Source organism: Procambarus clarkii, chromosome 71 (genome assembly GCF_040958095.1).
Source record: "Procambarus clarkii isolate CNS0578487 chromosome 71, FALCON_Pclarkii_2.0, whole genome shotgun sequence".
In the NCBI taxonomy this organism is placed as follows: domain Eukaryota; kingdom Metazoa; phylum Arthropoda; class Malacostraca; order Decapoda; family Cambaridae; genus Procambarus; species Procambarus clarkii.
This window is the reverse complement of record NC_091220.1, coordinates 18,257,110-18,276,507: the sequence shown is the minus strand read 5'-3', so window position 1 is coordinate 18,276,507 and position 19,398 is coordinate 18,257,110. Positions and strand designations below refer to the sequence as shown.

Genomic DNA, 19,398 nt, shown 5'->3' with positions numbered 1-19,398 from the left:
CTCCGGAGCAGCTTCCAGCCTCCGGCAACAGGCACTGACGTGAGCGCCAGAGGGCATTCTCCCGGCTGTCGAGTGACCAGCTGTTTTTTTTAAGATTCAGCTACTGGGAACAAAACGTTCCAAGTAGCACATGCTATGGTGAGCCCGTAGTGGACTTACCTGGCACAGGAGCGGGGCAAGTAGCACGGGCTATGGTGAGCCCGTAGTGGACTTACCTGGCACAGGAGCGGGGCAAGTAGGACATGCTATGGTGAGCCCGTAGTGGACTTACCTGGCACAGGAGCGGGGCAAGTAGCACGGGCTATGGTGAGCCCGTAGTGGACTTACCTGGCACAGGAGCGGGGCAAGTAGCACGGGCTATGGTGAGCCCGCAGTGGACTTGCCTGGCACAGGGGCGGGGCAAGTAGCACGGGCTATGGTGAGCCCGTAGTGGACTTACCTGGCACAGGAGCTGGGCAAGTAGCACGGGCTATGGTGAGCCCGTAGTGGACTTGCCTGGCACAGGAGCGGGGCAAGTAGCACGGGCTATGGTGAGCCCGTAGTGGACTTACCTGGCACAGGAGCTGGGCAAGTAGCACGGGCTATGGTGAGCCCGTAGTGGACTTACCTGGCACCGGAGCGGGGCAAGTAGCACGGGCTATGGTGAACCCGTAGTGGACTTACCTGGCACAGGAGCGGGGCAAGTAGGACGGGCTATGGTGAGCCCGTAGTGGACTTACCTGGCACAGGAGCGGGGCTGTAACTAGGTGACCAGCTCTGTGGTGGTTATATTATAGTTCTGAGGTGAGGGATATAGTATAGGCGAGGGCAGCGTGTCCCTGTGTGGTGTCGCCGCCATTCTCTACATAGATAACATCTTACACGTCTAATCGCATCCTCCGGAGAACAGACTTTCAGAGGACAGGTTCTAAGCAGCCACCGAGAAGATAACAGCTTTACATAAAGTGCTCATATAGCAAGGACAACTGCTATCACCAGCCAAATCATTTCAAGGTGAAAGGGGTCGCATCCTCTGTGCTTTTGAAGGTCAGAAGGACAGGAAGGGTGGTGTGGATGGAGGATAAAAAGACTTGTTATTCAACACTAATATTTGGTTTTATGCGCACTCTGGTCTTTCGATAAACCATGGCCCACTAGCAGCCAATCTGGAGAGTCCTCGAAAGCCACACACTGAACTACCCAGAGCTCCAGTGAGTGTATCGACAGGAACAACTTGAACACCACACGGCTTAACTTGACGGGGGCACTGCTCCTGTGCCAGGTAAGTCCACTACGGGCTCGCCATAGCCCGTGCTACTTGGAACTTGTTCCGAGTAGCTGAATCTATAACAACAACAACTTCACGGCCATCTTCCCCTCAAGGTCTTTACGTGAACAGGAAGCCTCCGTCGGCCCATTACATTTCCGTCTAGATTTACACCTTCATTTTCAAGTCTGACTTCGTAAAATGAAGGCTGTTGATACTTTGACAAAATTACTGGGTAACAATAGACGCGGCATCATTAGCTACGAGTAGACATGTATGAATGAGGTGGGGTAGACAGAGCCGTCTCGTATGGCCAAAAAGGCAGAGATTTATTTAAGAACATAAGAACAAAGGTAACTGCAGAAGGCCTATTGGCCCATACGAGGCAGCTCCTGTCTATGACCACCCAATCACACAAACAATTTTAGAGAAAGAAATTTTATAAGGCAAGAGAGCGGAATGATTGGAAAGAATTAAGAGAATTTATAGTTAAAGTTAGGAGTAAGGGGAAGACAAATTAAGAATGGGAAGAAGATATAAGGAAAAGTTCGAAGTATAAGAAGGTACCAATTTTTGAAAGACAATTTGAAAGAAGAGAATATATGAAATTAAATGAAGTTTTATCTATTATCTCTCAACTTATAAATTAAACACACATTTGCACTCTCTTACCATCATAAGACTAGATAATGTTTGACTGAATGTCAAGATAATGTCAAGATAATCTTGACTGATAGAGTCCTCACCATTTTCAGATATCTGGGTCGGGCGTCTTTAACGTTCAGACAAGTTATTGTGACTCCTCGTCTGCATGGGCCATTAACCCTACTGCAGTCTTATATATTTTGTCCCTGTCCTCACATATCCGGCTGGCAGCAGGAGCCACGAGCTAAATTACAGGGAGAAGAACTTCCTGTTATCAGGATAACTTCCTGTTATCAGGATAACTTCCTGTTATCAACAATTTACCAGGAAGTAAGATGACTTTGCGGACTGAAGTGTTATGGAAGTCTTTCAGAGTGTGTGCTACTTGAAACACACACACTACGCTAAACTTTGTTAGCCACCACACATATATATAACAAATTAGGAACATAGCATTAAAAAAAATATGCAAAACACACAAATTTGATGTCATTTTCCGCGTCTGATATTATATAATAGAATGTGAAAAAAATGCGAAATTAGAACTCCAGCAATGGTGTCCTAAGAAATGTACGTGTGTGTGTGTGTGTATACATGTATATGCATACATGTATGTATATATTAAGAATTGTGCAATTAGAATCTACTCGAGAACGGACCAGGACTGACCGAAACGTCGTCGTCCCTTCACCGTCTAGTGTGTGGTCTGGTCAACATACTTCAGCCACGTTATTGTGACTCCTCGCCTGTAAATTGTCCAATTAGCTTCACAAGAAGCTCCTTATGGGATTCTCTAATCCTTGCCACCACCGCCCACGGGATGGGTATGAGGGGCATAATAAATCAATGATATGATTGGAAAAACTTAAATGACCAACACAAATTCTAAGGATAATAGCAAGATACTTCTAAATAATTAAGGAGTTAGAAGTTTAGTTAAGTTACCGCCAGTGGTGACTTGGTCCAGAAACCGTCGTACTAAAGTGACGTCATCCTAACCTTATCCAGAGGACTCCAAGATGTACTAAAGTGACGTCATCCTAACCTTATCCAGAAGACTCCAAGATGTACTAAAGTGACCTCATCCTAACTTTATCCAGAGGACTAAGACAGGCATAAACAGCATCAGCTCTCAAGGATGAGCTAGACTGGTTGTTCTGCCATTTATAATAACTTTCAAGCACATTGGCAGATCTACAGAACCCCCCCCCCCCCACATTTCTTACCGCTAATAAGAAATTGGGCTTCAGCTCCTGGACCCATTTCACATACTCACCCACAGGATAAGTATGAGGGGCCATAAGAAATGACCCGTCAAATAATAGCAAATGCGCAATGAAAAATTGGTCTTAAGGTGTGTTATATCGGGGCGGACAATAGAGCAACTATTTTATATTTTCACGAAAGGTGTTGTGTGCGGGGGGGGGGGGGTGTGTGCTTCTGTCTCCAGGTCTTTCTGTCCGTCTTGATTGTTGCTGTCTCACTCCCATGTCTCTTCCCCCCCCCCTCCCGTCTATCTACTGACTGTCACACACTCGTGCACACCATCTGGTCACCACTTGGTCCGGGAGACATCTCCCGTCACGCAGGGTGCAGTCGCGCCTCCACAGATCTCCAGTATCAGCTCTTGATACTGGTAATGGCTCAAAAGGGCCACCACTTACGGGCTATTCATGCCCGTGCCACCTTTTGGGTGGCTTAATCATCATCTCTCACTCGTGCACAGCACCAACCGAGGCAATTGAACTCCACCGCTCCCCAAACGACCCCTTTCCAACAAGACTTAAGCGAGCCAAAAGCCAACTCTGAACCCCCCGACGTTATGTGCCAGTGTGGCTTGACACTGTAGTGCCTCCTACACCATTGCAAGAAGGGGGGGGAGGTGGGGGGGGGAGAGGTTGAAGGTCCACGCGGGGAGAATACCCGGAGAACAATTTAATGAGAGCAGCGAATTTCTCCCAGCGGCTGAGCGCTTCCAGGCGGTGGTCCACACCCGGCAAGAATTGACTTGGTCATGGTGTCAGAGGTGTCATTTTGTAATCATTATACCGGAATGTTGTATACTCTGGGGGCGCACAACCGCTTCCAGTCCCTAGTGGTCACAAAAACATCCACAGAGACATTGGCCAAATGTATTTTAATCCAACATCAGCCTCTGAATCCACAAGGGCCGTGACGAGGATTCGAGCCTACGTCCGGGAGCATCCCCAGACGCTGCCTTAATCGACTGAGCTACGACATGGTCAAAAGAGTTTAAGTGTAATGATGTAAGATCGAAGATCGAAGAGGCAGAACGGCCTATTGACATAGCTCGAGTGCAGGGGGGAGTTGTGTAAAACCCTGGTTTGTGTCTCGGAGAGGCTGCAGGATCCTAGTAAGTTCAGTAGACTGCAGACACTAACTGCATTAACTTAACCACATCACCTAAAGCAAATTGCAAAATCCATGGCTTATCAAACCATGAATATCTACAAGAAAGAATGTGTCTCCAAGGATGGAAGTCAGACCCTTGAGAGAAGAGGTATTCAACTTTGCAGGGTGACCTGTTAGTGAGGAGGGGTAGGGGGTTGTGACCAACATAGGCGGATCAGGATCGACCCCCATTGTGCCCATTACAAGTGACTTTGCTGCCTTGACAGACCTCCAGGAAATTGGAGATGAACCTTGAGATGATTTCGGGGCTTTAGTGTCCCGCGGCCCGGTCCTCTACCAGGCCTCCACCCCCAGGAAGCAGCCCGTGACAGCTGACTAACACCCAGGTACCTATTTTACTGCTAGGTAACAGAATGGTGGATGAATGGTCTATATAAAGATCAGAGACCATATAATTTCATTCTTTTTGATGACCAGACCACACACTTGAAGGTGAAGGGACGACGACGACGTTTCGGTCCGTCCTGGACCATTCTCAAGTCGATTGTGTGGCTGGTCACAATCGACTTTAGAATGGGTCCAGGACGGACCGAAACGTCGTCGTCGTCCCTTCATCTTCTAGTGTGTGGTCTGGTCAACATACTTCAGCCACGTTATTGTGACTCATCGCCTTCATTCTTTTTAAGCCATCATAAAATCTATACATCAGTCCGTTCTTGCGAGCATCCCAATGTAAAGAAACTATTATACCAAAGTGACCTCTCCAAGCCTCCTAGAAGAGCCTCGAACAGAAAACGGGTCATTATGTCAATTTCGCAAGCCGCTGCCATTTTTCTCGTAAGACAATTTTCTCGTAAGACAGTTCTTGGCCTTGGGTAAAGTAAATACATACACGGATGCATCTACAGAAGCATTATAGCCAACACGGCATGTCGTACATCACAAGACATGAACATCACAAGAGAAGCCTAGCCACAGCACGCTGCCTGACAAAGATCCACACCTATACAGACCCAACACCTCAGAAGTAGCCCGTGCTACTTGCCCAGCTCCTGTGCCAGGTAAGTCCACTACGGGCTCACCATAGCCCGTGCTACTGGCCCCGCTCCTGTGCTAGGTAAGTCCACTACGGGCTCACCATAGCCCGTGCTACTTGCCCCGCCCCTGTGCCAGGTAAGTCCACTACGGGCTCACCATAGCCCGTGCTACTTGCCCCGCTCCTGTGCCAGGTAAGTCCACTACGGGCTCACCATAGCCCGTCCTACTTGCCCCCGGCAGTGTCTGGGATGCTCCCGGACGCAGGTTCGAATCCTCGTGACGGTCCTTGTGGATTTGTTTAGACTTTGTTGGATGTCTTGGAGGACATCTGGCAGCTCCGCAGCCGAGTGCCTTCGAGATGCAAACTGCAGTAATCTAATATACCGGTTATTACAGTGAACTATTCCATAAGGGCCGTGACGAGGGTTCGAACCTACGTCCGAGACGATCCCGGACGCTGCCTTCATCGACTAAGCTACGACATGGTAAAAGAATTGCAACCGGACACAAATCATCCTGACTTACTGACGGATCCTGCAGTCTCTCAGAGACACTAGCACATGTACAAATCACACAAATTCATGTGCGAATTAAATAATATTCAAACCTCGTCAAATCTGCATGCAGTCTGCCCATGTTATCTCCTCTGAAGCCGCATTTGCGTGTGCAGTATGCTAAACCGGCCGGCAATATTTCACCTTAAGGCCTTTTAATTAAAAACATTTGCTAGCTTGCAAATTCACTGAACTAAATTTACTAAGTTATTTTAAAAACACAGAAGCCAGGATATGAGCCACGAATCCACGATAATTCAGTTATGGTGGTCACTATGAGGGTGCCTGTCTGAGATAGGATGTTTGTTAAGAGATTCAGCTACTCTGAACAAGTTCCAAGTAGCACGGGCTATGGTGAGCCCGTAGTGGACTTACCTAGCACAGGAGCTGTGCCCTGAGATAGGATGATGATATAGATTCAGCTACTCTGAACAAGTTCCAAGTAGCACGGGCTATGGTGAGCCCGTGGTGGACTTACCTGGCACAGGAGCGGGGCAAGTAGCACGGGCTATGGTGAGCCCGTAGTGAACTTACCTGGCACAGGAGCGGTGCCCTGAGATAGGAACGGACAGGTATATTTACAGGAACACGTTTAGGGCCCCACAGGTGAAACTCAGCAACTCTGAGGTCACACAGTGCTGGCAAACATTTGCCTTACAACTCTTCAAAAGCTCTTACAGCCAACTCTTTCCTAGCTTTCACTCCTATTTTATACGATTCATGTTGTCGTCCTCGCTCGCTCCGGTACTTCCCCCGAAGACTCCCAAGAAAATGTACACGTGCTGGTTACCGTTGTACAAATAATCGGTCATGTCTCTGGGGAGGTGAAAGGAGAGAGAAACTAGTATACTATCTTGAGGTTATCTTGAGATGATTTCGGGGCTTTACTAGTACACTCCCTCTCTCAATCTCGCAAATGAAGGAGAAAAATCACGCTTAGAATCGAATAAAATTAAATCCTGAGAATTTATATCACATCAAACATGTGTCACAAGTCACACCGTCAAAGAGACATCTGCTGCACACGAAGGTTCGACCATAAATTTTGCTTTACAAACCTGAATATGAAATCATTAAGGACCGTCAATATAACACGTCAGACCAATTCTAGAAAGTGCAGCGCCACCGAGTCCTTATCTGTAAAACACAAGACGAAGCTGGAGCAAGTCCAGGGAGACCCCCCCAGACTTAGTCCCAGAACCGAGAGGTAAGAGTTACGAGGAAAGACAGAATTAAACCTCACGTCGCAGGAAGACAAGATGGAGGGAAACATGATTACCTACAAAATTCCCAGGAAAATTAACAAGGCAGAGAAGTACAGATTACATTTGGAATGTGTGGGGGAGCCGGTCGGCCGAGCGGACAGCACGCTGGACTTGTGATCCTGTGGTCCCGGGTTCGATCCCAGGCGCCGGCGAGAAACAATGGGCAGAGTTTCTTTCACCCTATGCCCCTGTTACCTAGCAGTAAAATAGGTACCTGGGTGTTAGTCAGCTGTCACAGCTGTCACGGGCTGCTTCCTGGGGGTGGAGGCCTGGTCGAGGACCGGGCCGCGGGGACACTAAGAAGCCCCGAAATCATCAAGATAACCTCAAGATAGGAACAAGACGAGTGGAAACCTGGTATATAAGTCAGGTATTGGGAATATCAGAGCACTTTGCAAACAATGCAAGAAGATGTAACGTGAAGGCAGATGCCATTCACAGCTTGAGAGAAAAAAACGGTACAACAGCCCAATAAACTTAGGAAGTCATATACCAGTCGACTAAAGTGTCAGAGGTGGGACCCAAGAGCTGAAGCACGGGCTCTACAAGCACAGTAAGTGTGCATACTGAGAGCATTGTGCATTCCTGTACGTTGTTAAAGTTTTCAGATTTAGCTACTCAGAACGAAGTGTCCATGTAGCACGGGCTATGGCGAGCCCGCAAGCGTTCCTGTACGATGCTCCTTCAGTAGCTAGATTGCCGACTCATCACCTTCAGGTGACCTCACTCGGGGGCAACGCTTGCAATCACCATCGCGGTCAAGATCACTCCAAGGTCAATATATAATTCAACCGTAATACTACCCTGTCTGAGATGGCGAGATCGCACCAAGGCCGCCCTCCCCTCTCTCTCTCCCCCATCCACCGCACCTCAATCATGATCGGGGTTCGTCGCTGCCATGACTCTGCAGTAACACGTACAACCCTCTACCATCATTACTATATTACCACTACATTGGTCATTACTGAACACACGGCACCGCTCCTGTGCCAGGTAAGTTACGGGCTCACCATAGCCCGTGCTACTTGGAACTTGTTATAGATTCAGCTACTTTAAACAACAACATTACTGAAGTTGTATGCCTCGGGTGCCAGGTGCAGCAGGATGGGCTTCATGTGACCGGGATACCAATGGAAGTGAGCCGGTCGGCCGAACGGACAACACGCTGGATTTGTGGTCCTGGGTTCGATCCCAGGCACCAGCGAGAAACAATGGGCAGAGTTTCTTTCACCCTATGCCCCTGTTACCTAGCAGTAAAATAGGTACCTGGGTGTTAGTCAGCTGTCACGGGCTGCTTCTTGGGGGTGGAGGGGACACTAAAAAGCCCGGAAATCACCTCAAGATAACGTCAAGAAGATGGGGTGTTGAGGCACTAGTGGTCCAGCACACCCAGGAACACTTCAAGACGTTACATCACCAGAACACTCCAAGCATGTACCACCTACGGGCACTTGCCATGCCACCATCAGTGGGGCTTTTAGCACACAGTACCGCTCCTGTGTCAGGTAAGCTACGGGCTCACCATAGCCCGTGCTACTTGCCCCGCTCCTGTGCCAGGTAAGCTACGGGCTCACCATAGCCCGTGCTACTTGCCCCGCTCCTGTGCCAGGTAAGCTACGGGCTCACCATAGCCCGTGCTACTTGCCCCGCTCCTGTGCCAGGTAAGCTACGGGCTCACCATAGCCCGTGCTACTTGCCCCGCTCCTGTGCCAGGTAAGCTACGGGCTCACCATAGCCCGTGCTACTTGCCCCGCTCCTGTGCCAGGTAAGCTACGGGCTCACCATAGCCCGTGCTACTTGCCCCGCTCCTGTGCCAGGTAAGCTACGGGCTCACCATAGCCCGTGCTACTTGCAACTTGTTGCCAGTAGCTGAATCTATAACAACGGTGTTGTGGGGGCCACGGGCAGTCTTGCAGAGGAGAGAACACTGTGGCAGCTTAGAATTAGTCTATTGAAGCGAGGGAAGAAGTGGCCGTCTTCAACAGCAGCTTGCCTAACAACTTCAACAGTGTTTGTAAGAAGACTTCAGTTCCTGGGCCCCTATTCTCTCCAACTGTCAGCCGTAGAATGCAAATGATTCCAGACACTTGTGTGTGTGTTTTAAAAGCCACACATGGTTGTAGAATTCCCGTAGTGGAACGTACCTGGCACAGGAGCGGGGCAAGTAGCACGGGCTATGGTGAGCCCGTAGCTTACCTGGCACAGGGGCGGTGGCTTCTGTCCCCGGTTATCTCTGGCGTTATAGAACCCAGGAATGGTAGTTACCACTTCCCCCTCTAGGGCTGTAGAGGTGGGGGAAGAGGTGGGGGGAAAAGTGGGGAAACAGTTCGTCACTTTCCCCACCCACACTGCTGCTCTATGCCCTTTTGTCATATTCCTCTGAAGAAATACCTAAATTTGTACACAATGGAGTTTTTTTCCCCGCTTAGAACTGTGGTATTGTTCTTAGCACTACCTTTTATCAGGAGTTGGGGGGTGGGGGGGGGGGAGGAGAATATCAAAGGCGACTTCTACGTTTAACTGCCACCTCACCATTGATTACAGAGGGGGGGGGGTCCTGTAATCAACAATACCCCCTTCCCTGCGCCACGCATGACAGTCAAGAACTACTCACGAAATTATTTCCAAGGAAACGGGTCATGATTTTTCCACCTCTATCTCTTGCAATCTGTTCCAGACTTTGCCTCTCGCAACATCACCCTCCCCCCCCCCTCCCCGAGCGGACAGCACGCTGGACTTGTGGTCCTGGGTTCGATCCCAGGCGCCGTCGAGATACAATGGGCAGAGTTCCTTTCACCCTATGCCCCTGTTACCTAGCAGTAAAATAGGTACTTGGGTGTTAGTCAGCTGTCACGGGCTGCTTCCTGGGGGTGGAGGTCTGGTCGAGGACCGGGCCGCGGGGACACTAAAAAGCCCCGAAATCATCTCAAGATAACCTCAAGATAACCATCCCACAAGACATTATGTACGGTACGAGTCATGGTGTCTGTGGTGTCCCACACAGACACCACGAGTCAGCATGAGTACAGGAGAGAAAGAGAGAGAGAGAGAACACACTTATGAAACATTACACAAGACCTTGCGGTCAATACCAAGGCTATCTGCCGAGAACACAAACCTAACTACTCTCGCTGGTACTGCTACACGTGTTAACACGATAGATCATACCAGGATACAACACAAGTGCGAGGAAAGGACGGAGAGAGCGAGTTAGAACTATTATGTATTAACGACAAGACCTACCATTAATGTATGATGACTTACTGTAAATATGTAGCTCTTGTAATAGCACTTTCTCTGTAACTAGCTGACATTGTATCTATAAGGTGTGAAGGATTGAAGAAATTGTTTATGTAATAATCTAAGATGAGGTCTGATAAAGACCTTTTGTGCCCTCTGTAATGCTTTTGCGCTACCGCTCACAGGATGAGTATGGGGTGCACAATAAACTAGCCGCCTTCGGCAGCAACAATCAAATCAGTTAGAATCAAAAGGTAGAATAGGTTAGGATACGACTGTTTACCAAACTCCCGCGCCGTGATTCCCAGTAATGTTATACAACTCATCTCAATATATTATGTGGACAAAAACCATTCTATTAAAATTTACTGATCAGTAGCTTTATAATTATCCAATTAATTATACCAGACAGGAAATGTAGATGTTTATCTCTCAGAATGTTTGGTAATATGTTTATTGTTTGTGATGTGTGTCTATGTATGTATTAACACGTTGTACTGAACGGAGTGAGAATAGCTTGAGCTACCTCATCCCTTTGTGTGTATTTTACCTCAATAAACTTGTTTCAATATACCAGACCCTCGAGTGCTATAATTAAACAGCCGAGCTGTCGAAGTCCAGGATGAAGATACAAAATAAAACTTCATATAAACAGAAAACAATTCCGCTGTATATATACCAACAATTGTGTAAGACGACAACAAGCAGGTTTGAGGCGACACCGTAGCCAGATCCTGTGACTTCAGACGCCAGTTGGCCCGCTCAAGGTTACCCGAAAATAGATTCCTTAAATAATTTCAGCCTCAGCTTTAAATACCTGCAGTTTGCACCGCCTGTTGGCCTAAGCTGTCAGTCAAACTACTCTCACTCTACATCACTATTGAATGGGGCAGATAAAAAACCATGTGTGTCTATATATGTATTAACACTGTACTGAACGGGGTGAGAATAGCTTGAGCTACCTCATCCCTTTCTGTGTATTTTACATCAATAAACTTATTTCAATTTCAAAGCCATATGTTGCCTTGCAATATCCCCAGGGCTTAATTACATTCTTACCGACTAACTTTGCCTCAAATATTTTCTTCTAGTAGTATTAATTCTGTTCACTAGATTGATGCCAAGTAGCAAGCCCTACGATACTGCCCGTCTTATCACAATGAATGGGGTGCACCACAATTTAAAACCTCGGGTTCGATTCCAGGGCGGGACCAAAATAGTTGGGCACGTTTCTTCTAGCCTAATGCATCTGTTCACCTAGCAGTAGGTACCCGGGAATTTGACAACAGTTGTGGGGTTGTCTCCTGGCGACAGTCTGTAATTCAACCTCAGGGATCCTCAATGTAATACTGAAGATACAAGAGTTACACTGTATATAAATATACAGAGGCAAAAACTAGTTGTTCATCCACATGGTCCCTGGCCAAGAGCGGCGGTGTCGGGCGCACGATTAAACAAAAATCAAACATACCTCCTTTGATCTTCAACTTAAAGCCCCCCTCCACCCTAAAAAAAGTGGCATGTTAAAGCAATTGTTTATATTAAAATCAGAGACAAAATTGTATATCAAGTTGTGACGCCAAAAATCATTGAATAAATATTGGGAGAGAAAGTCAGTGTAGACGAGTAACCATAGCAACACAAGGTTTCTGTCATAGATGCAGCTCTGTACACACTACACAGTTCAAGTTCTTTGACCACCAAGCTTTTTATATATAACAATTATGTAATTTCTGTCAGGCCTCTGTTGCCGAGTCCTACAGGTACACAATTTTGTCAACATGAATTCCAATTAATTCAATGTCGCATCCATAAAATGTGATTTATCCTATATAATATGCATATTGTGCATTAGATTATACACATAGGCACAAAAAAAGACCTTTCTTGAAAGGTTTCAAGTGAAGTCATCAGTCCTATACTAGCAGCAAATAAAGCCTAACCCCCCTTCAGGGGTTAGGCTTTATTTACACTGAACACAGCCTGTGGAACGATTCTATTTTCGACAAAATTTAAATGGCTTCATAGGAATTCTGTAATATTTAATTTCTAATCAAAGGAATCCCTACCGAAATTTTATTTTTAAATCCTGCAGATGTATTTCCTTGCTAGTCTTGGCGAATAGTGCATTTGGGCATATTTTCACACATTGACTGCCTCTGTTCACCAAGCATGCATTACCGACACACCACTGGAACATTATCTAAGTGCACAGTTACAAACCCATTAAGATTTCAACTTTGATTCGACAGAGCAGAAGTTGTTAAACACATGGGGCAAAATTTTACTGAAGCGACCATACGAGTCAAATACTCATACTCCGCCCAATTAAAACAAACAAGCAACACTTAGTGGGCCAGCCAGAGGCTTAGGGCCCGCGCAGGACTATCCCTAAAAAAAAAAAAAAAAATGCCAATCAGTACATGGCTTGATTCTCCATGTACCGATTGAACCATCAGGAAGAAGGGCAAAGTCATTACGACTATATAGCACTGGTAATGGATAAGGATTAGGGATGGGACAGGATGGGGGGTATGGTGCCCAATCATTTAGACGGTCGGGGATTGAACCTGCATGAGGGGAGACCGTCACTCTACTGTCCAGCCCAAGTGGTTGGTATCCCTGGGAGCCGAGTAACTGTTGTGGGTTGAAGCCTGATGAATGGCATTTGTCGTCCTAAACTTCAAGGAACCTCTGTAACCCTATAACAGGCTTCTTGACAATAGCAAACCATATTTGCAAAGATGGTGACAAAGAATGAAATTGCGCCAACGCTTTATTCTTTGGCAAGTGCCTATAGAACTAGAATCAATAGCACAAAAGTGTTTACAATTCAAACAGCTGTGAAGCATTGCCTTTACGAGAGCCACCCCTTTTTAGGGGGAGTATTTTGTGTTGTTGATAAGTTTCGTTTGTAAGGGCTTCAAGGAAGCTTGGTATACGACACTTCAACAGGAGAAACAACAAAAAATTCGCGGTCAGGAAGATGAGGGACAAAAAGAAAAAAAAGGAAACTTTTCTGTAGCACCAGACTTATAAAAAGCATAACTAGCCTGTCACATTAGCAAGGGTTTATACTATATTGATAGTTGCCATAAAGTATATGCAGGCGAGATAACGTCTTTGATGCCAGTATATATGAATAGCGTGAGCGACACTTGAGCCAGGTGTCTTGACTCGTTAGTGTCGGAGATTTGTTACTTACACTGCAGACATGTTCATACAAGTAGCGTATTGAGACGTAAATAGTGCGCGACACCTGAGCCACGTCTCGATTTACACTATATTTTAGTGATTTGTGCTCAGACCATAGCTTCTCCCTTCTCCCTCCGTCTTTCCCTCCCTTTTTCATTCTTCCCCCTCCCTTGTTGGGTCTTTCCTGTCATAAACGGTTAGTCAAGTTTCGGTAGGCAAGGGACACTGCCCTTCCGCCGCAGGCCATATGTCCCCTTCTTTCCCAATCCTCCTATTCCCTAATCCTCGTCACCAATCCTACCAATCTCCCCCCCCCCTCCCAGTCCTGTCCCGTCTATAGCCATTGACAAATTGAGGGCCAGAAAAACTCAGTGCCATAAAATAGTAGTTCTCAAATTTCACTTGGGTCGCTGGCTAGACCAGCTTTTTCCGACGAGTTGGTCGTACTGCTTAGTTCCAATTACGTGAGATTTCGGTCAAGAGAAACAGGCCCTAAAGCACATGCCTATACCTAGCCTGGGGCCAGTCACGAAGCAGTTACGCAAGCACTTACGAACGTGTACATCTTTCTTCAATCTCTGACGGCTTTGGTTACATTTATTAAACAGTTTACAAGCATGAAAACTTGCCAATCAACTGTTGTTATTGTTATAAACAGCCTCCTGGTGTTTCGGAGCTCATTAACTGTTTAATAATTGGAAACAAAGCTGCCAAAGATTGAGAAAAGGTTCGTAAGTGCTTGCATAAGTACTTTCGTGAATCTGGCCCCAGGAGCTTGATTGGTTGAAAGTCCAGGGAGGCCTTGGGGGGGGAGAGGGGACGGAGTTAGTCATAGCACTGGTTGGCTGGACCAAAAATTGAGAGCAGGACTTGAATTGATTGGCTCTAGACTTTGAGAGGCGGGGTTTATTGGGCCTAAGGAACTTAGTTGGGGTGGAACTTTTTCCACTGGTAAGCGTGTTAAGAAAAGATTAGTCAGCGTCTTGGGACAGATCCTTTCAGGGCCTGAGGACAGCCATTCAACATCTGTGGCCGGTATCAGGTTAAGGTAATGTGCACTTGAGTATTCATGTCCGTCAGTAGATGCCATTGCCTCGTAGGGTAATTACAGCTAGGATATAAATATACACGTCTTTGTTAAATAAAGTGATTATTAAGGTATTTTGTTTAGTTATTTGTTCCCACTTTTATTAATGCAGTCATTATTATATGTGGTTTTTATGTACTGTACTAGAAATCTCCCCGTGTTCTCCATTTATAAATAAATAATAAATATGTTTATTCAGGTAAGGTACATACATACAAGTGATGTTACATTAATGGATCAATATATAGATAGAGCTAGTACATACAATGCCTAAAGCCACTATTACGCAATGCGTTTCGGGCAGTAAGGCTGTTTATTTCAGAGTTGCCCTTGAATCCTCAATAAGTAAAGATTTCTATATTTAATCCACAAGATTATAACCAAGATTCCTACGTCCCTTTCTTTCCTAAAGTTTCTATATTATCGATTTCTGTCCTTCCTGGGAGATCAGTAGTGTTGGCACATTCAGGAAGGTGGTGGCAGTGTATATTTAAAATTAATAACCCTTCATTTGTTGCGTCCCCCCCCCTCAAAGTTTTATTTATTTCAGTTTTAATATTAGCTGGCATTTCAGTGGGGGTCACACTGAGCTTGCAAGTAGTGTTAAGCTGGGGTAAGTTCAAGTATGTTTATTGAGATAAGCAATAAATACATCTGAAAGGGATAGAGTAGCTTAGGCTATTTCTTCCCCCCTGGGGTAGAAATAGCTGGGGTACTAAGCGAGTAAGGGGAATAGCAGGGGGGGGGGAAGAGTATTATAATATGAACATGTGTATGTCTGTAGGGTAGGTAACACATCTCATACACTAACCAATGAACTCCAGGGTAGGAAATGTATATGTTTATCTCTCAGAATGTTTGGTAATATGTTTATTGTTTGTGATGTGTGTCTATGTATTAACACGATGTACTGAACGGGGTGAGAATAGCTTGAGCTACCTCATCCCTTTGTGTGTATTTTACCTCAATAAACTGATTTCAATTTCAACTCCAGGGACAAACTCGTCATTTGAGGAAGAAAACGTCTTTAGAAAACATGTACAGCATGTGCAGTTATCAAACACTACCACCATCGGAAAGTGAAATTCAGCACTGCTACCTCATTGCTTTAATACTTGTCATATAGAAATTGCGGCTTGCTTAATCTCTGACGTCACTGCACCTTCAATCTGACATCCCCCCCCCTCCTCCTCCCTCACATTTAACTGACAAAGCCCTGTTAATAAACAAATCCACAAGGGCCGTGACGAGGATTCGAACCTGCGTCCGAGAGCATCCCAGACGCTGTCTTAATCGACTGAGCCCTTTTAATAGTTTATCGTTGTCTGGGACATGATGACTTGCGATTATCAAAGCCCCCCCCCCCTATTGGCAAATTACTAACCATCCCCATGATTCAACCCACAACAGTTGCCCAACTCCCAGATACCTATTTATTGCTAGAGGAAGAGAGGCATGGGAAATGAAACAAAAGTTTGACCATTTTTTTTCCTGCCCAAGAACTGAATCCGGGACCCTTTGTTTAATGCTGACGACGTAGCCTATTGCGCTACTGGTCAAAGCCTCTAACTATTTGTAAATAGTTTATTCTGAACTTCTTCCTGTACATCGTTTTTGCCATTAAGTGCTTTATTCAATCCATAAATTTAAATTTTGCCCCAAGGGGCGAGTTTATTGGACAGCGCCACTCATCTTGTGAGTGGACATACTGCCATAGCAGCAAGTACAACACTCCCCAATAGGAAGATCCATACATCTCCCAGAAAATAAATGATCAAAATCTAGTATAACTATAGTCCATCATAATAACGTGACCAAGGTTTCTTCACCAGAGCCCATGAACAAAGGCATCACGCACTTGCCGGTCAAAATTATTACCTCACGGAACATATAGGACTAACCTACATGACGAGGGTCAAGAGGCTACACCCAAGTGAATGGCTACTCTCCCGCCCTGGGCGAGGTAAATATTTAATGTTTGACAGTCTCGATACTCTTCAGTATAAACAACTATCATCATTGTTTCTGCATACGAGGCTACACTGTTTTAACGTGGGAGACATACGTTGACGTATCTACAAGATGAACATGGGTTGGCGTGAGCTGACGTGTCAAAACAGTTCCAGGAAACTATTTCAAATTTTACGAATTGAACTGAATTGCATGGAAACAATTTCAGTCAACTCGGCAAGTTAAAGCACCACAATACCTATGGTCCGGCCACACACTTTAGACAGGAACTGATCAGCACATTTAAAGTATTTTGCATGCCAAGCCAAACTTCAAACTTTACTCAGCATACGCGCCCGCACACACTGCTGACACCTCCCCCCTCTATATAACACCGGACTAAATTTAACGAGTCCATGCTAGTTTCTTGGTGGGGTATGCAGGGGTCAGGGGTCAAAAGGAAGTGCTGTACTCTTTCATCTGTATATATATCGTGCAGTCCTATCATTTTAATGAGTGGCTGTTCTTTGAATCCATTTAGACTTGCTAGTTCCATTTCGTATGTGTTTTAACAGTGCAACTGACTTTGTTATCACGCAGACGCTATAGTCTCATAAGATTAACAAAAGGTATCAAATAATTATTTAAGATAAACAATTACCGCATTATTCTCATGAACGACTTTTCTTATCAGAAGATTTACCAAACACCGTAATCTTAACTCCTGTTAGTTATCTCTATCGCTGTCGGATAGATAAACTTTACCTGTCCAGACATTGTACACAAACCACGATCTAACTTCATACAGACATGTGCGCTAGTGTTGACGGGAGATAACCAAATACTTGGTCTACTCATTTTAGTGACGAGTACCTAGAAGGTTTCAAGAGTGAGGTCTAGTTCCTAGGCTTCGTCACTTAGGCTTATTTGACAATTTTTTTACCATTTGTGAAATGATCGTTTCAAATTTCTGAATCACACTATCGCACCAGCAAAAGGCAAGTGGTGTTACTGGCATTATACAACATATAGAACACTGTACGAGGCAGCGAACACCCTTGTCAACTCCTATTAAGCACGAGAAGTTTATGTCACCCATCCAGTTGCTGACCAGAGCCAACGGTGGTTAATCTGATCGACCTACGTACACAGCATCCCAACCAACGATGATTCCAGGACCACGTAGCAACAATTTTGCAACTAGCTCATCAAGATTGTAACTTGCTTAGCCAAATGAATTGTGGGGTTCAGTCCCTGAGCCCATTATGTGCTTCTGTAACCCTTTCCACTAATATAGATACGAGGTGCATAATAAATGAACTAAACGAAAATTAAACGTAGCTACACTAATGTCCGTATCAAAGCATGCTTTACACACGCACAAAATGGATTATTACAATACGTTACGATTGTCAAGCACCCAATTTATTACAATACCTAGTCACGCCAAATATAAAATAACATTATATATATAAAATACCAGCATACTACACCAGCCCTCCCAACAACACGCCTACATCAAATCTACTTCCCATAACGGAGACAATTAACGGACCTACTTCAAGACGTTCTAAACGCCAATCTGTAGTTTCTAGTTCGTAATAAGTAATGACAACCACCAGCCCAGCTGAGTGTGGACAGGGGCAGCAGCACAGAATGAGTAGGGGAGGGGGGTGGGGGAGAGGAAGCACATGCTGACTAGCTGATGGGGAGTAGTACAAGCCACAGCAGTACAAGCCAAGGGAGCACAAGCCACAGCAGTACAAGCCACAGCAGCACAGGATGAGTAGGGGAGGGATGGGGGAGAGGAAGAAGGGGGGGGGGGAAAGAAGCACATGCTGACCAGCTGATGGGGAGTAGTACAAGCCACAGCAGTACAAGCCACAGCAGCACAAGCCACAGCAGTACAAGCCACAGCAGCACAAGGCACAGGAATACGAGCTACAGCAGCACAAGCCATAGGAGTACAAGCCACAGCAGCACAACCCACAGCAGTACACGCCACAGCAGTACACGCCACAGCAGTACACGCCACAGCAGCACACGCCACAGCAGCACACGCCACAGCAGCACAAGCCACAGCAGTACAAGGGGATAATTACACCAGTAAGCACCATTGGCACAAGCCTAAGGGTGTGCAGAATCATGAGCTCTCGCTTCTCATCGATTTTCTTCTCTCACGCCTACAGTCCACTCAACACACTCACCAGAAGACCATCTTGCTAATGAACCCCGCCGTGTCACGGGGATTTGGAGGCCGCTGTCTTCTCGTTTGATCCATTTCGAAGCGTTTTGTGAGAGTAGGTGTGAGAGAGAGCGCGCGGTGCACGAGACACAGAGGGACGAGGACACATGCGCGCCGCACACGAGCAGCGGCGAGAGTGGCGCGATCAGCTGGTAGGAACCCAGACCAAATGTTTCTGGCGGTAGGAAAACGTATCGTACACTCTCTCAATGACGTAACTTTAAATGTCAATTGTTTTATACGATTTTGTCGTCAGTAAGTTGTGATTAATATGCGTCGGTCTATTTTGTCGTCAGTAAGTTGTGATTAATATGCGTCGGTCTATTTTGTCGTCAGTAAGTTGTGATTAATATGCGTCAGTCTATTTTGTCGTCAATAAGTTGTGATTAATATACGTCAGTCTATTTTGTCGTCGATAAGTTGTGATTAATATGCGTCAGTCTGTTTTGTCGTCAATAAGTTGTGATTAATATGCGTCGGTCTATTTTGTCGTCAATAAGTTGTGATTAATATACGTCAGTCTATTTTGTCGTCGATAAGTTGTGATTAATATGCGTCAG

At 45.8% G+C, this 19,398-nt stretch overlaps 1 protein-coding gene across 1 annotated transcript in view; it reads right to left on the bottom strand.

Moving 5' to 3' along the window:
• The window catches only part of LOC123745627 (ATP-binding cassette sub-family C member 4), a 97,656-nt gene extending 78,673 nt beyond the window's left edge, over window positions 1-18,983 (bottom strand). The window contains 1 exon segment of the mRNA XM_045726363.2: window positions 18,801-18,983. Coding sequence (XP_045582319.2) covers window positions 18,801-18,874 — 74 coding nt within the window. The 5' untranslated portion in view covers window positions 18,875-18,983.
• Window positions 18,984-19,398: the final 415 nt, after the last annotated feature.